General features: G+C 36.3%; 2 protein-coding genes and 1 long non-coding RNA gene across 5 annotated transcripts; 2 read left to right on the top strand and 1 right to left on the bottom strand.

The window, feature by feature from the left end:
* Positions 1–3,819: 3,819 nt before the first annotated feature.
* Positions 3,820–20,455, bottom strand: LOC117331605 (dipeptidyl peptidase 1-like). 2 transcript variants are annotated; one of them, XM_033890412.1, is made up of 8 exons: positions 20,212–20,455; positions 18,063–18,157; positions 16,803–16,999; positions 9,963–10,121; positions 8,324–8,442; positions 7,001–7,132; positions 5,860–6,034; positions 3,820–4,956 (listed from the first exon to the last, which is right to left on the bottom strand). In XM_033890412.1, the coding sequence occupies exons 1-8, from the start codon at positions 20,375–20,377 to the stop codon at positions 4,632–4,634; spliced, it is 1,368 nt and encodes a 455-aa protein (XP_033746303.1). In that variant the 5' UTR covers positions 20,378–20,455; the 3' UTR covers positions 3,820–4,631. The 2 variants fall into 2 exon arrangements, with proteins under 2 accessions (XP_033746303.1, XP_033746305.1); XM_033890414.1 differs by lacking the exon at positions 3,820–4,956 and adding an exon at positions 5,278–5,555.
* LOC117331606 lies at positions 11,870–12,416 on the top strand. Its single transcript, XR_004533586.1, has 3 exons — positions 11,870–11,887; positions 12,238–12,286; positions 12,383–12,416. It is a non-coding gene; the product is annotated as an uncharacterized LOC117331606 (long non-coding RNA).
* A 255-nt stretch (positions 20,456–20,710) lies between the features above and the next one.
* LOC117331604 (ADP-ribosylation factor-like protein 8A) lies at positions 20,711–25,492 on the top strand. Of its 2 annotated transcripts, none has more exons than XM_033890410.1 (6): positions 20,711–20,913; positions 22,217–22,297; positions 23,258–23,331; positions 23,519–23,680; positions 23,965–24,035; positions 25,023–25,492. In XM_033890410.1, the coding sequence occupies exons 1-6, from the start codon at positions 20,791–20,793 to the stop codon at positions 25,067–25,069; spliced, it is 558 nt and encodes a 185-aa protein (XP_033746301.1). In that variant the 5' UTR covers positions 20,711–20,790; the 3' UTR covers positions 25,070–25,492. The 2 variants fall into 2 exon arrangements, with proteins under 2 accessions (XP_033746301.1, XP_033746302.1); XM_033890411.1 differs by lacking the exon at positions 25,023–25,492 and adding an exon at positions 24,905–24,948 and having other exon boundaries at positions 20,737–20,913.
* Positions 25,493–25,959: the final 467 nt, after the last annotated feature.

The raw sequence follows: 25,959 nt of genomic DNA, 5'->3' as shown, positions 1-25,959 counted from the left end.
TACTAGTAGACTTAATAATAGTCAATGTTGAATACACACAGCATTGGCACAGGATCATGAAACAGTCTCATGACTAGCATTGTCTTAAACTTTGACTCGGCCAATCACAAATAACATCATAAAATGTGACATCATACCTGATGATTGACCAATCAAAAGCTTGTAAGTCTAAAATTGAATACATGATTTCAGAGCCAGGTTTTCTGATCCATCAACTAACCAATGTACCAATACGTAATATAACAAAAACAAGAGGCCCAGGGGCCTTAACGGTCATCTGACTCTAAATTAAAAACCTTATATAATTGTAGTATGTATTCTCTGTAGCAAGTATATAGTGGCGCCGTTTGCCATGGTGGCCATCTTGGATTTCTGACCGACCCAATAAATAACAACACTTGGTAAGGACCATCTCAGGATCATTTCTGGTTGCAGTTACAGCTGAATTCCATTGGGGGAATTTGAGAAGAAGTTTAAAATAGGCATTGTTCAGGAAAACCATGATTGCACAATCATGTTACAAATGGCCACCATGGCTGCCAAGTCAATGATTTTACAAGGCGGAAAAATATTAACACTTTGTTGGCACTCCTTCCTTAAAATCCTCACCAATTTCCAACTCAATGGCACCAGTGGAACTGGAGAAGAAGTTTAAAATGTTTTTTCAAGATTTTACAAGGCGGAAAAATATTAACACTTTGTTGGCACTCCTTCCTTAAAATCCTCACCAATTTCCAACTCAATGGCACCAGTGGAACTGGAGAAGAAGTTTAAAATGTTTTTTCAAGATGGTTGCCATGGTGGCCATCTTGGATTTCTGGCCGACCCGATAAATAACAACACTTGGTAAGGGCCATCTCAGGATAATTTCTGGTAGAAGAATTTTGAAATAGGTGTTGTTCAGGAAAACCATGATTGCGCAATCATGTTACAAAATGGCCCCCATTGCTGCCATTTCAAAGTTTTTACGAGGCCGAAAAAATAACAACACTATATTGGCTCGCCTTCCTTGACATCCTCACCCATTTCCAGCTCAATGGCACCAATGGAACTGGAGAAGAAGTTTAAAATGTGTTTTCAAGATGTTCTGGATATATCCAAGCCGATCCAGTCTCGCACCTCTATGAAAAGTCTAAAACTGCCATGGATGCCACAACAGCGTCGCAGTACTAGTATAGCGTTCGAACGTATACCATCACAACATCTTCGCTAGCCGTTCGTGGAGTGTAACGTAATCAGAAGCCTTGGCTAGCGAAGATGCCATCACAATGGTCTACTCAGAATGAACCGAGGCCTTTTCGTTTTAAATGTTATACAGAACTCTTTGCTTCTAGAATACCCTTCCTAATTGTAGCTACTTTGTATATCGTTTTATGACTCGACACATACTACTAATAACGATGCAGTATAATTTCCATACTAATTTAAACAAAATACCCATGCTCTCTCCTTGTTACAACCTAACTATGATGGTCCTTTGGCGTAGAAATTGCCCGTACTAGTTAATTGTTTTTACTATTGATATTACTTTACTCTATCTTTATTCATGTATACCCGCTAGCTGGCTTTTATCGATCAATTAGATTACTTTCTTCAGACAATAAGAGTCATATTAAGGGAAACAGTATTTTACCCATAACCCTTCACCTGTAGTGTCGCCTGCAGTGTTTTCCACATTACCACGGATCCGGAAGGGTGCTCATGCTAAGGAGGGACATTCTTCAGCAAAACAGGACTGGTAGGCAAGTCACATGATGTGTTGTCAAAAGTCAAAAACTGGTAAACATGTTAAATAGTTTATTATACTATCCCATCCTTGGGGACAAGTCATGTGGTTTATTGCCATTTAACCGTTTACTGCCACCACGTCCTGGGGGACAAATCAGGTGGGTAACTGCCATATCGCGGAGACATGTCATGTGGTTTTAATCGTTAACTACACCTCTTGGGGACACGTCACGTGGTTTATTGCCATATCGCGGGAGACAATTCAAGTCACATGATTTTAACCGTTTACTGTCACATCTTGGTAAACAGATCACATAATGTCCTGGGCGACGCCTCACGTGCATGGTTTAGTACTATTTGTTACTGGTAGATCAGAGGACCATAAGGTTCAACAGTATCCTTGTAGAAAGGTAATGGGTTAATATCAAATCCTGGTTGACTGTATATACCGAGTTTTAAGATAAAACTATAATTCTGCATTCCAGACATTTGATGCAAAACTTAATTACCTTGTTTTGTTCGGTGCTTTTGCAGACTTGTTACATGTAATTGTTATCACTGTACTAACCATGTCTTGGAGAAAATAAGGAAAAAAAATACTGAACGTGATCAGAATATTAGTTTTATTAACAGAATATATTATTCAATTAGTAGAAAAAATCATTACCGTTGTACATTTAACAAGAATTGATCATGGCACTTTTTTATATAACACACAACACAAAGAATTAGATACTAGTAGACTTAACAATAGTCAATGTTGAATACACACAGCATTGGCACAGGATCATGAAACAGTCTCATGACTAGCATTGTCTTAAACTTTGACTCGGCCAATCACAAATAACATCATAAAATGTGACATCATACCTGATGATTGACCAATCAAAAGCTTGTAAGTCTAAAATTGAATACATGATTTCAGAGCCAGGTTTTCTGATCCATCAACTAACCAATGTACCAATACGTATTATAACAAAAATAACAATAATATGGAATGTTAATTTTATACATCTCATCAATACAACATTTTATTATTAGGTCTTCTGTAAAATAATACATGTAATTACAAGGAATGTTACTTTTATACAGCTCATCAATACAACATTTTTCTTATTAGGTCGTCTGTAAAATAATACATGTAATTACAAGGAATGTTACTTTTATACAGCTCATCAATACAACATTTTATTATTAGGTCTTCTGTAAAATAATACATGTAATTACAAGGAATGTTACTTTTATACAGCTCATCAATGCAACATTTTTATTATTAGGTCTTCTGTAAAATAATAATTACAAGGAATGTTACTTTTATACAGCTCATCAATACAACATTTTATTATTAGGTCTAGACTAGATCTTTTGTAAAATAATTACATGGAATGTTACTTTTATACATCTCATCAATGCAACATTTTATTATTAGGTCTTCTGTAAAATAATAATTACAAGGAATGTTACTTTTATACAGCTCATCTATGCAACATTTTTATTATTAGGTCTTCTGTAAAAAAAACCAAAAAAATGGAATGCTACATTTATACAGCTCATCAATACAACAACATTTTATTATGCTCAACAGTTTGTTTAACTCAGCAGTTTTTAAGGCATGGTACTTCCACTAGCCCAGCATTAAGGGCCAATAGATTCTCATTAAATACAGGCTGGACTAGAACAATTTCACAGAATCTAAGGTTGGATTTGTACTCCAACAATTTGATTAAGAATTCCACAACATTGAATATGTTCCCTGCGCCCACTCGATTGAAAGGGTGAACATTTCCCAGCTACCATATGAAAAGCATCATGCCGCTTGGGTGGTTGATGGAGTTTAACATCCATACAACATCGGAGGTCATATGTGGGTGTTATCAGGATTGCATGATACTATTATGCGTGGTATAACCCCAATAGATGGGATTTGACATGAGATAGGAGCTGTAATCACCCGTTCACGAAAAATTCAAGCGTGTTTTATGAAAATGTATTTTTTTTTTGGCATATCTTGAAATGAATTGTCTAAACCCTCTATAAAAATATCAGCAATTCCTAGTATCGTAAAAAAGAGATTGCTTTTATGAAAATGTATTTTTTTTTTGGCATATCTTGAAATGAATTGTCTAAACCCTCTATAAAAATATCAGCAATTCCTAGTATCGTAAAAAAGAGATTGCTTTTATGTACATAAAGGTGATATAAAACAAAACTCATTGAAAACAAAATGAGAGGACATAGTAGCATTTGTTTGACCCTAAACAATATTTCAGAACTGTGAATCACAGCGAACCGCAGTTCAATGAAGCTGCTTTTGCCGCAAGAATAGCACTAAAATGCTAATGTTATTTTGTTATCCTAATATGTGACTATTAAATTTCTTGACTTGTCATATATACATATTGCACATCTAGACACAATTTGTAGAATTTGATATGGCAGCCTTGGTTCAGGAGCTCAATCCCATATTCACCTATACACAATGTGTAGAATAATAGAGTCTACACGGTATTTAACAGATTAATACAGCTAATCTCACTATTTAGGGTGGTCGAGTGGTGCAATGATAACTCACTCCACTCGACTCACAAGATAACCACGGATTCCTCAATTTGATATGAAAAGCCCTGCCACATGCATGGGTTTTCTAGAGGTATTAGTTTCTGCTCATACCATTGTAAAATAAATCAATCTTTCATTTCATATCAGCTATAAAAAACATAAAAAAGAGCTATATAAAGAAAACAATCACTCTGAATCACACAAGTGTTTCTTACAATGTTTTTCTAAAGTTTACAAAAATACATCTATAACGACAGCCTTGATTATTGATGATGTTAATACCATTGGGACAGTGTATCCAGGGAGACAACTCTTTATTCCTCTCGCAGTGCTGACCAACAGGCTTATACAATAGGAGTTGACTCTACAGCTATACTTTCAATGGCACATTCATCACTGCCCCTCCTGATTCTGAAGTATCCGTCCTCTCCCCAGGTTGTACCCCAGCTATTCTTTACAATCCAGTACTTCTCACCCGTCTCCTCAACCTTTCCATACCCTACGAGCAGCACTGCATGGTTGGTGATCTCGAATGGATTAAAGCTGTTCTCCAGCTGTGTGTAATGGTACACTCCACTCTTGTAATGTAGGAAGTCGTTGTACACCATAAACGACACGGACATTGGGCCGTTCTTCACCAGGGCTGTTATCATGGCATACTCGTTACACCTGTAATGTATATAGGTCATTCATACTCGTTACACCTGTAATGTATATAGGCCATTCATACTTGTTACACCTGTAATGTATATAGGCCATTCATACTCATTACACCTGTAATGTATATAGGCCATTCATACTCGTTACACATGTAATGTATTGAAGTCATTCATACTCGTTACACCTGTAATGTATATATGTCATTCATACTTGTTACACCTGTAATGTATATAGGTCATTCATACTTGTTACACCTGTAATATGTATATAGGTCATTCATACGTTACACCTGTAATGTATATAGGTCATTTATACTAGTTACACCTGTAATGTATATAAAGGTCATTCATACTCATTACACCTGTAATGTATATAGGTCATTCATACTCGTTACACCTGTAATATGTATATAGGTCATTCATACTCGTTACACCTGTAATGTATATAGGTCATTCATACTCGTTACACCTGTAAGGTATATAGGTCATTCATACTCATTACACCTGTAATGTATATAGGTCATTTATACTTGTTACACCTGTAATGTATATAGGTCATTCATAATCGTTACACCTGTAATATATATAGGCCATTCATACTCGTTACACCTGTAATGTATATAGGTCATTCATACTAACTACACCTGTAATAGATAGGTCAATATCTGTAATTGTTCAACGCTCTGTTATCAAAATAAATATTAAGCAAAGCTGTATCATGTATCTGTTTTTTGTAAGTAAAACTAGATTAAAAGTAATTTTTTGACTTGCTTTCAAATACTTTAAAATATAAAAACATCTGCAGCAGCTTTGCAGCAGTTTTGCCTTCATTATACCTAATAATGTAGTAACAATAGTAAAACATTTATTTGATACAAAGAGAAATACTGGGCTTTTTTAAATTTCAACTCACCCTCCGTAATATCCTCCAACATATTTGTAATCTGTTGCATACATTCGACTACATGAGGTCTTTGTATGGCATACAGTAGAGTCCTTGCCATTGTAAGGATTGCATGACTCGAGGACGATGCCAAAATCTTCTGCATACTTCCCCGCGATCAGGTAAGGAAATCCACCTTCACATCCTTAACAAAAAAGAAAACAAACAGGTTAAGAAATCCCAAGTAAAGAGTTTAAAATTTAGTCTTTGAATACTAAAATCTTTGAAAATAGACACAATAGATACACATCTACAGCAGGTACACATGTTAGAAAAGATTGACTGAGTTTGTGAGTAAGGATCCAAATGTTAAACATCTAGATCTAGATCTATTTCTGAAAAGCTACATCTGACATTGAAAAATTGTAGATTTTAATTTATTCTATGTAGAAACTAGATTCTTATTTAGGAACACTTGATTTGATGGTACCAATGTCTTCACAGTAAGTTACAGTGATAAATATTGTGTCGAAAGATAGTATACAGGATTACCAATAAAAATGTTCAATGTAAGATATACCAATCATAGCAAATGTAGTCTATGATCACACTAGAACAGTATATAACATGTAGCTGCTGTCGCATCCTTTATCGGAAACCAAAATGTTTCTATACAGAAGATGGATAGGAAGCCAGGATTTCTCCTATATTAGCACTAGAAAAATCTAGCGCCATTTTCCCGTCAAAACATCGCTTTAATGTAAGGCCTTTACCGATTGGGACTCGTCAAATTCGCTTGACTAATCAGAAACCAGCTTTTATATATACCGTCGGTCTACCTTCTGCCGGCGCATAGTGGAATAAACACCCATATAAAAATTTACCGCTCACAGTGCATGTACCGTAATTTGCTGTTGCTATACCGTGTACCGAACTGAAAGAAAAATATTGCGGTTCAGTTACACCGCTGTAAATCATTTCACCCCTAGTAACATGTCCACAGAGTGGCTTAACCAATTGTAGACTACACTGAATTTTGGTGATGGACTATTGTTCATCACCTTTGGAATAAGTCAACACAACAGACATCCTTTCGGGACAAAAAAATGAAACAATAAACACAGTTAATCAGTTCATAAATTCCTATAAGGCAAAGTTTGGGTGAACTTACCTTGTGAGTATTCACTGCAGTCGACAATATCTTGTGGAGAGAAGACAGGCTGTTGGGTGTTGTTGGTAATGACACGTACACGTGCCTCATGCATCCCCATAGAGGAAAAGGCATAACAGCTACCGCATGACTCTGTAACCCAAATCACAGAAATATTCTTGTTTTATTTGTTTCTTCCATGACGGTATAGTCCTACTATGTTCTTGCAATTCATAACCATTGTAGAGTTATCTCCCATTATTAATACAGTACATATCGTCAGCTTGACAGAACCATTTCATCATTAAAGTAAAGTACCCAGGTATCTACCCAACAGGACAACTCCAGATTTGTCAAACAGGGACCACCCATAGAAGTAAAACAGGGACCACTCATTGTATAAACAGGGACCACTCATTGAATAAACAGGGACCACTCATTGTATAAACAGGGACCTTTCATTGTATAAACAGGGACCACTCATTGAATAAACAGGGACCACTCATTGTATAAACAGGGACCTTTCATTGTATAAACAGGGACCTTTCATTGTATAAACAGGGACCACTCATTGAATAAACAGGGACCACCCATTGTATAAACAGGGACCACTCATTGTATAAACAGGGACCACTCATTGTATAAACAGGGACCACTCATTGAATAAACAGGGACCACTCATTGTATAAACAGGGACCACTCATTGAATAAACAAGGACCTTTCATTGTATAAACAGGGACCACTCATTGTATAAACAGGGACCACTCATTGAATAAACAGGAACCTTTCATTGTATAAACAGGGACCACTCATTGAATAAACAGGGACCACCCATTGTATAAACAGGGACCACTTATAGAAGTTAAACAGGGACCACTCATTGAAGTTAAACAAGGACCTCTCATTGTATAAACAGGGACCACTCATTGAATAAACAGGGACCACTCATTGTATAAACAGGGACCACTCATTGTATAAACAGGGACCACTCATTGAAGTTAAACAAGGACCTTTAATTGAATAAACAGGCACCTCTCATTGAAGTTAAACAAGGACGTCTAATTGTATAAACAGGGACCACTCATTGTATAAACAGGGACCACTCATTGTATAAACAGGGACCACTCATTGAATACAGTAAACTGGGACCACTCAAACAAGGTATTTAATTTAAGCTGTACTGCATAAAACACTGTATTTTCTCAAGCATCCGCCATGCAGAGAATTTCTTTTTTACTGGATTCTCTTGTTGGATATTTTTTTACCTTAATAACCCATATTATCTGATTAATTCTCTAATATTAAACATTGTACCAATAGACTCTAGCCTTTGATTTAAATACCTTGGTTCCTAATTGGAGAAACAAAGTCTTGACCCATGTGATCCCTCCAATCAAATGCTTCAGGATAACTACGAGAGTTCTGTATATCCTTCTCTGTAGGTCGTACAGCTCTTGGTTGCCTTAAAAGCAAACACAATTCAACCTGGGTCATGACCTTGTTATTTTATAATTATATGTCCGGCAATGTTTAACATCAAACCATGAAACACGCGTATATAATAACAAATTCTAGTCTTATAAACACTGTGTATTACAAGAATTACTGCTGGCTGTGCATGAGCTCAGACCTCTTTGATGTAGTTGAATAAGTGATGCCAAACTTCTTCTTACAACGTATAGATAGAAAAATTTACGTATTTGCAATAAAGAATGATAGTTTAAAGTTATGTAAAACTTGTAAACCCTAAAATTGTAAAAGGGACTGAAATAAGAAGAAAAACAAATATAAAGTGTCAGGAAATAAGAAGGCAGTTCTTGTCTTTTGTGCATTAATTCCTGGATGTTTTATTGTTGATGACCTGTGTCAATTTCAGTAATTTATTTTATTTACCTTAAAAAGGCTGTGATTGTATTAATGTTCTGCTGAAAGAAGCATGATTACTTTTTAAAGCTCAACTGAATTGGCAAACTATGATTAAGTTAAAATTCTTAGATCACTTAATCTTAGCATTTAAAATGTCTGTCATGTTTTTTGATAAACCTCATTGTGATTCCCTATGTAAAAGATTGGCATGAATTACCGTCTCAGTATATTTTGGTTTCTATGTTTTTAAAGTTGTTCATTCAATTTACTGCCTTTCCCCCCCATAGATGAATTGATCTGCATCATGGTAAGATATTCAATCTTTAATAACTTTAGTTAGAAGAAACTAATCTCAGAAATCTCGTTTGTTACCGTAGACCTACTTTATCTGTTCTGGCAATTTGTTGATTGACTGGTTTAAACCATGCAACTTCGTTTTTGCTAATAGAATCTCTGTGGCAGAAATGAGCTAGGTTTTCACCTCAAAATCACTTCAACCACCTCAACCAGCAATGCTATTTTTGTAGGCCTATTCCTTGGAAATGACGCCAAAACCAAGTATTCTACTATCATTTTAAGTATCAAATTATAGGAACAATCAGAGATTTCGCTTATTGATCACTAATTGGAAAATCCAAGACTAAAAGCAGTAAACAATGTGTTGGGGCCATTTTTATCAACCAAAGAGGTGACTTTCTAATGTCGCATCAACTAGAGTGTGTATTTGTTCCCTCCCCTTGCACAAACAAGGCAGCAAGCATAATGATGTTTTGGGCAGAAAATAGTTCAGAATTCTCAATGATAAAGTAGGTTATTTTATATGATTTTAACATTTTTTCTATAATTTATTTATCTGAAACAGGTACCTTTAAACATATAAAAGCATGAATCATATTACTATATTAGACAGAAATACTTCGTGGAAGGAGATAGTATGGATAGGTATTTTTGTAAAGTAATTTCGGTCCCATCCTGAACTAGTTGGAATTGTAGAAATAAGTGACAGTTGATTCCCCTAAGAGCTCTGGATAAATTTAATCTTGCCAAACTCGACAAGGATACAGTAACCAGAAGATGGCTGTGCTTTACACAGCATATAAAGACTGATTCACTTACCCATTTATTCTAGATTTCCTCCCACCAGCAATCTTAATGATTTCATCCATGGTCATTTTTTCTAAATGTGGGTATACTCCAGCTTTCCATGAACTTTGTTTCGAGTTGATGTTATACAACATGTTATAGTCAGTGGTATAATATTTATCGTCTTGAACTCTGAAAAATAAACAACTTACTAATAATAACCATGAGAAAGGCTGTAAGCATCATCACATGCATTTATTAGATTAGGTTTGTAAAACACAATTCTCACATATATACAAGTTATAATCCAAACAAGTTATAATCCAAACAAGTTATAATCCAAACAAGTGATAATCCAAACAAGTTATTATCCAGAAAATTTAACAATCCATCATGACTGTTTTATTATTGGCATAATTGTAATAAACTGCAGTAGCATTGAAGAACTATTGTATCTATTGTCCTATGTTTCATTGGGCTTTTTCATACCAACAGATCATGAGGCAATAGTACAAACTTGTGTTATAGGATTGACATAAAGGTTAGAGTGTTTGACTTACATTATGTTGGAGGTAGGACAGGTTGATATTTAGGTTGGGGTGTCTGTGACTTACTTTGGAGGTAGTACAGTATGATATTAAGGTTGGGGTATCTGTGACTTACTTTGGAGGTAGTACAGGGTGATATTTAGGTTGGGGTATCTGTGACTTACTTTGGAGGTAGTACAGTGTGATATTTAGGTTGGGGTATCTGTGACTTACTTTGGAGGTAGTACAGGGTGATATTTAGGTTGGGGTATCTGTGACTTAATTTGGAGGTAGTACAGTGTGATATTTAGGTTGGGGTATCTGTGACTTACTTTGGAGGTAGTACAGGGTGATATTTAGGTTGGGGTATCTGTGACTTAATTTGGAGGTAGGACAGTGTGATATTTAGGTTGGGGTGTCTGTGACTTACTTTGGAGGTAGTACAGTGTGATATTTAGGTTGGGGTATCTGTGACTTACTTTGGAGGTAGTACAGTATGATATTTAGGTTGGGGTATCTGTGACTTACTTTGGAGGTAGGACAGTGTGATATTTAGGTTGGGGTGTCTCTGACTTACTTTGGAGGTACAATGTAGGACAGTGTGATATTTAGGTTGGGGTGTCTCTGACTTACTTTGGAGGAAGTACAGTATGATATTTAGGTTGGGGTATCTGTGACTTACTTTGGAGGTAGGACAGTGTGATATTTAGGTTGGGGTGTCTCTGACTTACTTTGGAGGTAGGACAGTGTGATATTTAGGTTGGGGTATCTGTGACTTACTTTGGAGGTAGTACAGTATGATATTTAGGTTGGGGTATCTGTGACTTACTTTGGAGGTAGGACAGTGTGATATTTAGGTTAGGGTGTCTCTGACTTACTTTGGAGGTACAATGTAGGACAGTGTGATATTTAGGTTGGGGTGTCTCTGACTTACTTTGGAGGTAGTACAGTATGATATTTAGGTTGGGGTATCTGTGACTTACTTTGGAGGTAGGACAGTGTGATATTTAGGTTGGGGTGTCTCTGACTTACTTTGGAGGTAGGACAGTGTGATATTTAGGTTGGGGTATCTGTGACTTACTTTGGAGGTAGTACAGTGTGATATTTAGGTTGGGGTGTCTGTGACTTACTTTGGAGGTAGTACAGTGTGATATTTAGGTTGGGGTATCTGTGACTTACTTTGGAGGTAGTACAGGGTGATATTTAGGTTGGGGTATCTGTGACTTACTTTGGAGGTAGTACAGGGTGATATTTAGGTTGGGGTATCTGTGACTTACTTTGGAGGTAGTACAGTATGATATTTAGGTTGGGGTATCTGTGACTTACTTTGGAGGTAGTACAGTATGATATTTAGGTTGGGGTATCTGTGACTTACTTTGGAGGTAGGACAGTGTGATATTTAGGTTGGGGTGTCTCTGACTTACTTTGGAGGTACAATGTAGGACAGTGTGATATTTAGGTTGGGGTGTCTCTGACTTACTTTGGAGGAAGTACAGTATGATATTTAGGTTGGGGTATCTGTGACTTACTTTGGAGGTAGGACAGTGTGATATTTAGGTTGGGGTGTCTCTGACTTACTTTGGAGGTAGGACAGTGTGATATTTAGGTTGGGGTATCTGTGACTTACTTTGGAGGTAGTACAGTATGATATTTAGGTTGGGGTATCTGTGACTTACTTTGGAGGTAGTACAGTGTGATATTTAGGTTGGGATGTCTCTGATTTACTTTGGAGGTAGTACAGGGTGATATTTAGGTTGGGGTATCTGTGGCCTACTTTGGAGGTAGTACAGTATGATATTTAGGTTGGGGTATCTGTGACTTACTTTGGAGGTAGGACAGTATGATATTTAGGTTGGGTGTTGTGACTTAGCTTTGGAGGGTAGTATCGGTGATATTTAGGTTGGGGTACTGTGACTTACTTTGTAGGTAGTACAGTGTGATATTTAGGTTGGGGTGTCTGTGACTTACTTTGGAGGTAGTACAGTGTGATATTTAGGTTGGGGTATCTGTGACTTACTTTGGAGGTAGTACAGGGTGATATTAGGTTGGGGTATCTGTGACTTACTTTGGAGGTAGTACAGGGTGATATTTAGGTTGGGGTATCTGTGACTTACTTGGAGGTAGTACAGTGTGATATTTAGGTTGGGGTATCTGTGACTTACTTTGGAGGTAGAACAGTGTGATATTTAGGTTTGGGTATCTGTGACTTACTTTGGAGGTAGGACAGTGTGATATTTAGGTTGGGGTATCTGTGACTTACTTTGGAGGTAGTACAGGGCGATATTTAGGTTGGGGTGTCTGTGACTTACTTTTGAGGTAGGACAGTGTGATATTTAGGTTGGGGTATCTGTGACTTACTTTGGAGGTAGTACAGGGTGATATTTAGGTTGGGGTATCTGTGACTTACTTTGGAGGTAGTACAGTGTGATATTTAGGTTGGGGTGTCTGTGACTTACTTTGGAGGTAGTAGAGTGTGATATTTAGGTTGGGGTATCTGTGACTTACTTTGGAGGTAGTACAGTGCGATATTTAGGTTGGGGTGTTTGTGACTTACTTTGGAGGTAGTACAGGGTGATATTTAGGTTGGGGTATCTGTGACTTACTTTGGAGGTAGTACAGTGTGATATTTAGGTTGGGGTATCTGTGACTTACTTTGGAGGTAGTACAGGGTGATATTTAGGTTGGGGTATCTGTGACTTACTTTGGAGGTAGTACAGTGTGATATTTAGGTTGGGGTGTCTGTGACTTACTTTGGAGGTAGTACAGTGTGATATTTAGGTTGGGGTATCTGTGACTTACTTTGGAGGTAGTACAGTATGATATTTAGGTTGGGGTATCTGTGACTTACTTTGGAGGTAGGACAGTGTGATATTTAGGTTGGGGTGTCTCTGACTTACTTTGGAGGTACAATGTAGGACAGTGTGATATTTAGGTTGGGGTGTCTCTGACTTACTTTGGAGGAAGTACAGTATGATATTTAGGTTGGGGTATCTGTGACTTACTTTGGAGGTAGGACAGTGTGATATTTAGGTTGGGGTGTCTCTGACTTACTTTGGAGGTAGGACAGTGTGATATTTAGGTTGGGGTATCTGTGACTTACTTTGGAGGTAGTACAGTATGATATTTAGGTTGGGGTATCTGTGACTTACTTTGGAGGTAGGACAGTGTGATATTTAGGTTAGGGTGTCTCTGACTTACTTTGGAGGTACAATGTAGGACAGTGTGATATTTAGGTTGGGGTGTCTCTGACTTACTTTGGAGGTAGTACAGTATGATATTTAGGTTGGGGTATCTGTGACTTACTTTGGAGGTAGGACAGTGTGATATTTAGGTTGGGGTGTCTCTGACTTACTTTGGAGGTAGGACAGTGTGATATTTAGGTTGGGGTATCTGTGACTTACTTTGGAGGTAGTACAGTGTGATATTTAGGTTGGGGTGTCTGTGACTTACTTTGGAGGTAGTACAGTGTGATATTTAGGTTGGGGTATCTGTGACTTACTTTGGAGGTAGTACAGGGTGATATTTAGGTTGGGGTATCTGTGACTTACTTTGGAGGTAGTACAGGGTGATATTTAGGTTGGGGTATCTGTGACTTACTTTGGAGGTAGTACAGTGTGATATTTAGGTTGGGGTATCTGTGACTTACTTTGGAGGTAGAACAGTGTGATATTTAGGTTTGGGTATCTGTGACTTACTTTGGAGGTAGGACAGTGTGATATTTAGGTTGGGGTATCTGTGACTTACTTTGGAGGTAGTACAGGGTGATATTTAGGTTGGGGTGTCTGTGACTTACTTTTGAGGTAGGACAGTGTGATATTTAGGTTGGGGTATCTGTGACTTACTTTGGAGGTAGGACAGTATGATATTTAGGTTGGGGTATCTGTGACTTACTTTGGAGGTAGTACAGGGTGATATTTAGGTTGGGGTATCTGTGACTTACTTTGGAGGTAGTACAGTGTGATATTTAGGTTGGGGTGTCTGTGACTTACTTTGGAGGTAGTACAGTGTGATATTTAGGTTGGGGTATCTGTGACTTACTTTGGAGGTAGTACAGTGCGATATTTAGGTTGGGGTGTTTGTGACTTACTTTGGAGGTAGTACAGGGTGATATTTAGGTTGGGGTATCTGTGACTTACTTTGGAGGTAGGACAGTGTGATATTTAGGTTGGGGGGTCTGTGACTTACTTTGGAGGTAGTACAGTGTGATATTTAGGTTGGGGTATCTGTGACTTACTTTGGAGGTAGGACAGTGTGATATTTAGGTTGGGGTATCTGTGACTTACTTTGGAGGTAGGACAGTGTGATATTTAGGTTGGGGTATCTGTGACTTACTTTGGAGGTAGTACAGGGTGATATTTAGGTTGGGGGGTCTGTGACTTACTTTGGAGGTAGGACAGTGTGATATTTAGGTTGGGGTATCTGTGACTTACTTTGGAGGTAGTACAGGGTGATATTTAGGTTGGGGTGTCTGTGACTTACTTTGGAGGTAGTACAGGGTGATATTTAGGTTGGGGTATCTCTGACTTACTTTGGAGGTAGGACAGTGTGATATTTAGGTTGGGGTATCTGTGACTTACTTTGGAGGTAGTACAGGGTGATATTTAGGTTGGGGTATCTGTGACTTACTTTGGAGGTAGTACAGTGTGATATTTAGGTTGGGGTATCTGTGACTTACTTTGGAGGTAGTACAGGGTGATATTTAGGTTGGGGTATCTGTGACTTACTTTGGAGGTAGTACAGGGTGATATTTAGGTTGGGGTATCTGTGACTTACTTTGGAGGTAGTACAGTGTGATATTTAGGTTGGGGTATCTGTGACTTACTTTGGAGGTAGGACAGTGTGATATTTAGGTTGGGGTATCTGTGACTTACTTTGGAGGTAGTACAGGGTGATATTTAGGTTGGGGTGTCTGTGACTTACTTTTGAGGTAGGACAGTGTGATATTTAGGTTGGGGTATCTGTGACTTACTTTGGAGGTAGGACAGTATGATATTTAGGTTGGGGTATCTGTGACTTACTTTAATTTGGAGGTAGTACAGGGTGATATTTAGGTTGGGGTATCTGTGACTTACTTTGGAGGTAGTACAGTGTGATATTTAGGTTGGGGTGTCTGTGACTTACTTTGGAGGTAGTACAGTGTGATATTTAGGTTGGGGTATCTGTGACTTACTTTGGAGGTAGTACAGTGCGATATTTAGGTTGGGGTGTTTGTGACTTACTTTGGAGGTAGTACAGGGTGATATTTAGGTTGGGGTATCTGTGACTTACTTTGGAGGTAGTACAGTGTGATATTTAGGTTGGGGTGTCTCTGACTTACTTTGGAGGTAGTACAGTGTGATATTTAGGTTGGGGTATCTGTGACTTACTTTGGAGGTAGGACAGTGTGATATTTAGGTTGGGGTGTCTGTGACTTACTTTGGAGGTAGTACAGGGTGATATTTAGGTTGGGGTGTCTGTGACTTACTTTGGAGGTAGTACAGTGTGATATTTAGGTTGGGGTGTCTGTGACTTACTTTGGAGGTAGTACAGGGTGATATTTAGGTTGGGGGGTCTGTGACTTACTTTGGAGGTAGTACAGGGTGATATTTAGGTTGGGGTGTCTGTGACTTACTTTGGAGGTAGGACAGTGTGATATTTAGGTTGGGGTATCTGTGACTTACTTTGGAGGTAGGACAGTGTGATATTTAGGTTGGGGGGTCTGTGACTTACTTTGGAGGTAGTACAGGGTGATATTTAGGTTGGGGGGTCTGTGACTTACTTTGGAGGTAGGACAGTGTGATATTTAGGTTGGGGTATCTGTGACTTACTTTGGAGGTAGTACAGGGTGATATTTAGGTTGGGGTGTCTGTGACTTACTTTGGAGGTAGTACAGTGTGATATTTAGGTTGGGGTATCTGTGACTTACTTTGGAGGTAGTACAGTGTGATATTTAGGTTGGGGGGTCTGTGACTTACTTTGGAGGTAGTACAGGGTGATATTTAGGTTGGGGGGTCTGTGACTTACTTTGGAGGTAGGACAGTGTGATATTTAGGTTGGGGTATTTGTGACTTACTTTGGAGGTAGGACAGTGTGATATTTAGGTTGGGGTATCTGTGACTTACTTTGGAGGTAGGACAGTGTGATATTTAGGTTGGGGGGTCTGTGACTTACTTTGGAGGTAGTACAGGGTGATATTTAGGTTGGGGGGTCTGTGACTTACTTTGGAGGTAGTACAGTGTGATATTTAGGTTGGGGGGTCTGTGACTTACTTTGGAGGTAGTACAGTGTGATATTTAGGTTAGGGGGTCTGTGACTTACTTTGGAGGTAGGACAGTGTGATATTTAGGTTAGGGTATCTGTGACTTACTTTGGAGGTAGTACAGTGTGATATTTAGGTTTAAGTGCTTCTGTCTTCTTTCCCATGTAGCATGCCCAGTTTCTGTCAGATGTGTCATGTGACCAGCCATTTAATGTTTGATCACAGTAACTTGTAACATTTTTACCATCCTGTTTGTATCTTGAGAATGCAAAATATTTCCTGTTTCGTATCACCACCTCAAAGCCCTGTAAATATTGATGATAAAGTGTTTCATTAAAGTGATGATCTACCGGGTAGATTGTTTTATGAACAAAAACATATATATATATATATCCCCTTCTCCCTTTAATAGGCATTGAATTTTTGTATTCCATTGACCTTTGATCTTGAGGTCAAGGTCACAATGCTTCAATAACAGAACACTGCATATTGTTAATGGGGTGATACAGGTATATATACAACAACTTTCAAGATATTTCAAATGTTTTTAAGTCAAATAAGAAATTATTTGAAAACTTTGCACTTTAACCTTGTGAATAAGGTCAAAGTGACCTTATGGCATCACATATCGGCTTCAGGTGTATACGGTAAGTTTCCTCAAAATATCTTTAATGTTTAAGAAATTATGGCCCCTACAAAATTCAGTCAAACTGACCTTTGACTTTGAGGTCATGGTTGCAATAGTCCAATGACACAGCAATACGCTTTGCCAGTGGGTGATAAAGGTATACAAAAACTTTCATTAATAAATCTTAAATGGTTTTAAAGTAATTGCCTGCATAAGCATTATTTGGAAAAATTGGATTTAATTTGACCTTTGACCTTAAGCTTGAGGTCAGGGTCCTAGTGACGTAACTGCAACACACTGCTTTCAAGTAGCAGACCACAGTATGATAGCTTCAGTCATTGGGGATTTTGTTTTTGTTAAGAAAATAACTCCTTTATTATGATATGCATAAAAAAAAAAAAAAAAAATGTATACTATAATTGGCACATTCATTATGAAGTAATACAGTTTATGGTCAAAAGTCTTTCCACACAGCCTATTTCTGCTATAATTTCTTTGTATTTAAACTTTTTTCAATCACTTGCCCTGCTTTCATTCATGGTTGTATTTCATTGAAATTTTGTGTGTTAAGAAAGAAATAGCTAGCCATTCTTCATGTAAAATTTTATGTATAATAACTCAATTGTGTTCTTCAGATTTAAAAACCACCAAATAGAACTTTGACCTGAAGTGGTACTGGTACAGTATATGCTTCACAATAGATTGATATCATTGTAATTACGTATACAACACAAACAAACCTGGTTATAGATTAATGTCCAGAATCCTTTATTTCCAAACTCATCAACTGCCTCATCCGGGTACAACAACTTTACTGTCAAAGTGGATACTGTTGCTAAAATAATGAGATAAGATAATGCAGTGTACAGGTCACAAGACAACTTCGTGTAAATTCCTGATTTCATTCCTATAAAAGTAATTACTTAAGATCTAGACAACCCTTTAACACTATGTACATACAAAATAATGTATTAATAGTTAACCTGATTCATTCCTATAACACTATACCATTATTATGTAGGTCAAGGTTATTAGTTTGAGGGCCATATATAGCAGTCATTGGTGCCTACAGTATGAGTGACCAAATATCGTGAGCCTTAGGTTCCTCTGTAATTTGAGAAGAGTCTTGGAAACTGTTTATCAATGACATTCCATTGAGTAAACATTTGATCCCAACCAACATTTCAAATTAACCTTTGACCTAAGAGCAATATGTTACAAAACAATGCACTGCTAGCCTACATAATAAGTATCAACACTTTCATTGCCTAATTAATCTGGAGATTATATTAACTTATTTATTATAAACCTCTGCCCACAAATGCAGAATCATCAATTATAAAATAGTGAGATAACATTAGTTCACAAATAAGCCCTAGCTAGCAGTATAGCTCCCTAAACTTTAATTTAAACTTTAATACTAACAAGGAGATAAATCAATAAATATTTGGCCAAGGTGTGACTTTCAAAGAATGTCAAAGTAATCAACATGAGGAAATATTGTAGCACCTCATCCTAAGTGGCTATAAGATTACAAATGTTAATTACACTGGTGGTCTATACAGTATCCACTAAATATCTGGAAAGCTTAACTATAAACTACCTGTACCTGTGATATATATTTGTCTGTGCATGTGAACAAATACATAATGAAAATGGAAACTGTGAAAACCTTTTCGTTTATCTAACATTTATGCAAGTCTTTGTGAAGCAGAAACAGTATAGTTTTTCTTTTATTACTTAAATTTGTGCTGTCATGTGATGACTTTGACAGTCGTGGTCCGACTGTAAGTAATTATACACCTCCTTATTCAAGTAGATATCAAAATCAAACTGTTAACTTTGACCATTTAAAAAAGTGTATTAATTCACTAATTATGTTTGTGTTTTTATGCTTTCGAAATACCCAGATTTAGACTTTCTGTTATATGGTAATCAAGAAATGTCTTTGAATATTAATTATGAAGTATTCTTATGTGTTCAACATTTCATAAAGGACAGTAACAGGTTTTAAGAAGTCAATCGATTTATATTTTAAAGTAAAACGTGTAGCCATTGTGTCTTAAATGAGAATGTTTATCCTTATTACTTGTTTGTTATATGCGTTATACGTTATTGAATGTATACCATTAATGCTTGTGCTATTTTGTACATTTGTTTTTCTTTTTTATTGCCCATCCATTAATTATCTCTCTATCCCTCTCCCCCATATCTCTTCCCCTCACTCTCTCTCTCTCTCCATCTTTCTATAAAAATATATATCTATTATTCAATACTAAATATGTATTTTATAGCATTTTGTAATTATTTATATGTCATTGTGTTAGGAGAGGGCGTTTATAAGTTGTAATAACTTGTGCCCAATCCTGTTGTAAATTTGTTACAATAAAATACGTTTAAACTCAAAAACTAAACTTAAACATACATGTGCATGTATAGTCCAAGTTTCCTCTGGGCCCTGACACATGTCTGGTGTCAGGGCCAGAGGAAACTTTGGCTACTACATATACATATATAGTTATATATATCTAGATCTATGTGTAGCTATATAGGCTATGTACATGTGAAGCCTATAGAAATAAAAAAAAAAAACAAAAAAAAAAACAGAGCACCTCAACACTTTTCATCAAATGAAGAGTAGATATATTTGTTTCCAGCATACAATATATCTGGATCTGAAGGATATTTTTTTTTAATTTAACCTTATTTGACACCGACCCAATGATATTTAAAATGTTGTCTTTTAAGTTTTAAAAAATGGTTGAGGGATTTCTGAGAAAAAAGTCGGAAATACAAGATGTTTACGACAAATGACGGACATATCTGGCATGGGTCACTATCGTCTCGGTGACCTAGGCTAAATTATCTAAACGAAAACAAAAAGAAAACCTGGCATCACAGTGCAGTCCAACTTATTGGTGTTAACGTTGTCGGCTTGTCCAATTTGAAACACCCACGTGCCGCGTACATCGTCATACGTGCAGTTAGCAGGCGTGTCCCCACTAACTGTCCCTACACTTAATGCAAGAAATAACAGAAACAAAATAGACTCCATCTTCCTGGACCAGGACGTGTTGCTTGTCAACTACCTAGTTAGTCATGTGCCAGTTGTTGTCGACTGCTATGGGTGAAAACACATGACCATGGTTTAGCAAAATTGATTCAAATAAAACGGAATAATCGAGTAAAATATTTTAAGATATTTTGTCTCTTACATTACCTTTAGAAATAATAAAGTCAACATATTATTTTTAGTGATTGTCAAAATATCTTTGTTTTGTTTCTATGTTTAATATTTATTCGATTTTGGGTATTCTATTTTTGTTCTGTTCGTTTGTTTTTAATCAATACAATTAGCAATATTTATATACCTTGAACGATGATATCACATCATGTGATTATATGTCTGTCTGTATGTCCTCATAGAAAATAAGGAAGACGACAGGGACAGGGAGAAAATACACAAAGATGTTCGCGTTTTTCCACAGAATTCTAGACTGGTTTAAAAGCCTGTTCTGGAAAGAAGAGATGGAGCTTACTTTGGTAGGACTACAATATTCTGGGAAAACAACATTTGTTAATGTTATAGCGGTGAGTGTTTGACAGTTGTCAAAATGTTCCACCTCCTTGTTTTAGTCTGCAGTTGTTAGCCTAGTTCTACAATCCGAAGTAACGATTGTATCTGGCCAAATAAACAACAGTACAGCACAGATTGAAATACATTTACACACGAAAGTATGATTTGTGTGCAATAAATTAGTTGATTACTTGACTAGCCTTGTTGGTTGAGACTAACCCAAACACGCCAGCATCCATCATTGTCATCACATGATAGAACAGCTGATCAACAATGCATGGATTTTAATTGACCGTTCCATGTCAAATAACTCGACGACGTTAAAAACAGAATGTTGATTCCGCAATTGCATGTGCTGCACTGGACTGTACTAGGCTATATTCTTCTTCTCATAATAACTCTACTCCGTCAACAATGACGATTATGTTGGGTGCAGGGGCGCTAATTAAAAAAGAGATAGAGAGTTTTTATTTTATTTTTTAGTTTAAACAAATTTATTTGACCTAGTGTTTGTTTATAACGGGTTCCAGGACTGAGTGTGGTATGTGTGCCTTGAAGCCCTCTAGTGTGGTGCACTGTACTGCTGCTATTGACTGAAGTAAGCACACGTTGTTGGGAATACTAGTAGTATGTACTATACTGTAGCCCAAATCTCCCCTGGCCCTGACACTATATGTCTGTTGTAGGACCAGAGCGCACAATATGAAAACGAAATTTTGCTCAGCGTAATGCAAGGGTCTATATATAGATCTATGGAATAGGTCATCAATTTGGGACTAAAGGGTTGTGTTGGTGTAAGTGAATCGAATATCTCATTTATTCATAAATGTAAGGTAGGCGCTATATATGTCATGCACAATATAATTAATCTTCCATCATGATAAGGTGCCAGACTTGGAAAATTAAAAGAAAATCTGTATTGTGTCAGTATACATATCAGTGTATGCATATGTATACATCTTGGATGTGTAGACTTCATGTTATAGATATCCAAAAATGTATAGAATCAGATTTTCACAGAGTTTGCATGAGGTCTTTAATAATACAACACATTTATTATGCTACCGATTGGTTAATTCTTCTTCATGTGTACATATTTATGTATATCCATCACAAGGACACTATTTACTTAGTTTTACTTTATATATATATGATTTTGGTTTCTTAGCAACTTTGGCACTTAGAGCTCCAGCCCTGACATTGCCAAGTTAATTATATGGTATAGATATATATGAATAACAAGATCGAACTACTGTAAATCCTAGTTTTTATTAAATGTTAACAGAAATATTAATTTAAGTATGCTTTCTTTTTCAGTCAGGCCAGTTTAGTGAAGATATGATCCCAACAGTAGGCTTTAATATGAGGAAGATCACCAAGGGCAATGTTACAATCAAGGTATTAATCAGAAAAGAGTATATATAATTCCATGTCACATTCAGGATATTTGTCAATGAAAAATTGTCAAGCTTGTAAAAAGTACTAGTTAATTACAAAGTCTTAATTCCTTGCTAGAACAAGCATTGCTGCTACCCCTTTATAGGTCTTTTCTGTTTTTGGACTACCATGGTACGTTGTATATGACAATTGACTTAAAAAATACTAGCTGTTTTGACCAGATTTGGCTGGACAGGATGTCGGTTCACAATTTATGAATGATAAATTACTGAATAAGTCAGCAAGAAATAGCAGCTAAAATATGACATTTTAAGGTATTAGTTTGTCAAAAGCTAAAGAATGACTATATATAGCTATTACTTAATTACTAAAGGTTTAATGATACCCACCTACAATATACATTGTGAATGTTAATGCCTGGATTCAATTAATTAATGGTAAGTTTATAGATTTAACAATCACATATAGCTGTGTTGAACTATTGATTGTTTCACTATTTATGGAAATCAAAAACTGCCCTTAATTTATGATGATTTAATCATTAGCGGGATTCTAATTCTGTATTTAGTACTTATGATTATGAGTAATATAATAATTTTGGGAACTGAAGGGACTATAGCTTTGCATTGTGTCTGACCTACTGCACTTTGTCATGTCCAGAGTCTACTTCCTGCATTTATACTTATGACTCTAGATCTCTATATATATAGGTATTGGGCATGGTGTGTCTTGTACCAAAAGATGATCACTTATCGGTACATCATAACATTTTGGCCTACATCACAGAAAAATGTTTGTTCAGACTCTTTCTGAACACTTCTTGTCTCTTTAATGTTATACTTGGGGCATGGGTTCAGCTTAGCACATATACATGTAGTTTCAAATCCAGAAGAAGACTGTAATTTGCTAAATTGTCTTTTAAAGTTTGAAATGCACAAATTTTTTTTTATTCCTCATCAGCTATGGGATATTGGTGGCCAACCACGTTTCAGAACAATGTGGGAAAGATACTGCAGAGGAGTGAACGCTATCGTGTAAGTGCAGTGACTTACTCTAGTAAAAGAAAGTCAGTTAAATGTAACTTATTCTTTAATTATATAAGTTAAAATAAAAACCATAATTAGTTGCAAAGTTTTGTATTGTTATGGTCCACAATCATTTCAAAAGGGTATTGGACGAAGAGAGATCAATTTTCATGAAACCATAATTTTTTCTTACCAGATACATGGTAGACGCAGCTGACCAAGACAAGATTGAGCCCTCTAGGAATGAACTACATCACTTACTAGACAAACCACAGCTTCAGGGCATTCCTGTTCTAGTTCTAGGTAACAAAAGGGATCTGTCTGGTGCCCTAGATGAAAAGGAGCTTATAGAAAGGATGTAAGTACGAAATTTGTAAAACCCTTAGATCTAATTCTTATACATCCTTAATGATTTTCCTCTTTTTTTTTTTATATTTGATGGCTTGAAATTTCTTTAAAAACCAATTATTTTACTTCTTTTATTTTAAGTTTTCTAATAATATTAAATGGTAAAGGTTAATTTTTTTAAATGAAATTTCTTTGGATTTTCAATCTGTGAATAAAATATGTCATGCTGTCAACTTGTTTTGCTTTATTGAACCCTCCAAATAATCTGTCAATAAATATTACATTTGTTTTCAGGAACTTGTCTGCAATTCAAGACAGGGAGATCTGTTGTTATTCAATATCATGTAAAGAAAAAGAAAATATTGGTATGTATATTTTGCCAGAATTTTGTTCTATATATCATGTTGACATATATATATTATGGTGTATACACTGATTCAGGATTCTTGATGATTAAGGCTGTAAAGATCTTGTGCTTAAGAATTTTTTTTTTCAAATATGATAAAGGTATTATAATTGAGTTATTTTGATTTTAAGTACTGACTGTCATTCTGATATTCAAAATATTTATACAATGATAATTCACTTAATGAACACAGTTCATTTTCATGACTAAATGAAGGATATTTTTAGGCAAAAAGGTGTATCATATTTCAGGTATTAAACATGTGCCAGGGGAAAAGAAGGATCACTAGGTAGATAGGCAAATGATTTGTTTTAATTCCTGAATCAATGAGATATTATATCCATACATTACAATGTAAGCCATCAAGCTTGCAGGACAGGAAGAATGTATTTCTGTTGAGTAATAATGAGTTTCACTTCACTAAGAAATTCATTTCGTATGATTTGAAGTAGGTCCTCAAATAGTTGACAGTGAAATTTAGGGAATGTCTGAATACACAAAACAAACATTGTGTTTTGCTTCACTGGAAGTCATATCCAAATAGTTAATACTGGTAGCTAGAGTTTCAACTAATCTGATAACTGCTGTTCATCCTGCTTGACTAGAATTGAAACTATAAAAAATATTGTGACGTTAACATTGATGTTGGGTCATTGCATGACTTAGTTTTTATTAAGTAAATATTATGTTGATAAAATCTCTTTTTCCAGATAAAACATTACAGTTGTTAATTCAGTAAATATTATGTTGATAAAATCTCTTTTTCCAGATAAAACATTACAGTGGTTAATTCAGTAAATATTATGTTGATAAAATCTCTTTTTCCAGATATAACATTACAGTGGTTAATTCAGTAAATATTATGTTGATAAAATCTCTTTTTCCAGATAAAACGTTACAGTGGTTAATTCAGTAAATATTATGTTGATAAAATCTCTTTTTCTAGATATAACATTACAGTGGTTAATTCAGCATTCTAAATCAGGACGATAGAGACTAGTGTGTGCCAAAGACTTGATGGACTTTATTTAGAAAGACGGATGGAGATTTTAGAGGCGTTTATATGAACGTCCATAGCAATGCAACTATGAAGTTTGAGAAAGACTGAAGAGGAGAGTTGTCTGAAATTTCAGGACATAGTATTGGTTTATTTAGTGAAAGCCTGTGAATTTTGAAGCAATGTATGTATGAATTTAGATGCAAATTATAATTGTAATTCAATGAAAATGGAGTAGAGGTAAATTGTGTATTCAGAGGTAAAATATAAGACATTGTTTACATACAAAAAGAATTTAACTAAGGCAATGACCAGTGATAATTACATTATTTTCAGGAAAAACAACTCTAATAATGGGACATTTTTGATAACTTTTACCAAAAATACAACCCTTTATATAGGACTGTAGTCCACATACATTTTTAGCCCACCATCATCAGATGGTGGGCTATTCAAATCGCCCTACGTCCGTGGTCCGTCGTCCGTCCGTCCCTCCGTCCGTCCGTCCGTCCCTCCGTCCGTCCGTCCGTCCGTCCGTCCGTAAACAATTCTTGTTATCGCTAATCCTCAGAAAGTACTGAAGGGATCTTTCTCAAATTTCATATGTAGGTTCCCCTTGGTGCCTAGTTATGCATATTGCATTTTGAGACCAATCGGAAAACAACATGGCCGACAGGCAGCCATCTTGGATTTTGACAATTGAAGTTTGTTATCGCTATTTCTCAGAAAGTGCTGAAGGGATCTTTCTCAAATTTCATATGTAGGTTCCCCTTGGTGCCTAGTTATGCATATTGCATTTTGAGACCAATCGGAAAACAACATGGCCGACAGGCAGCCATCTTGGATTTTGACAATTGAAGTTTGTTATCGCTATTTCTCAGAAAGT

The sequence above is a fragment of the Pecten maximus genome, chromosome 7 (assembly GCF_902652985.1).
Source record: "Pecten maximus chromosome 7, xPecMax1.1, whole genome shotgun sequence".
NCBI lineage: Eukaryota > Metazoa > Mollusca > Bivalvia > Pectinida > Pectinidae > Pecten > Pecten maximus.
The sequence above is the reverse complement of the archived record's forward strand: the minus strand, read 5'-3'. Positions and strand labels throughout refer to the sequence as shown.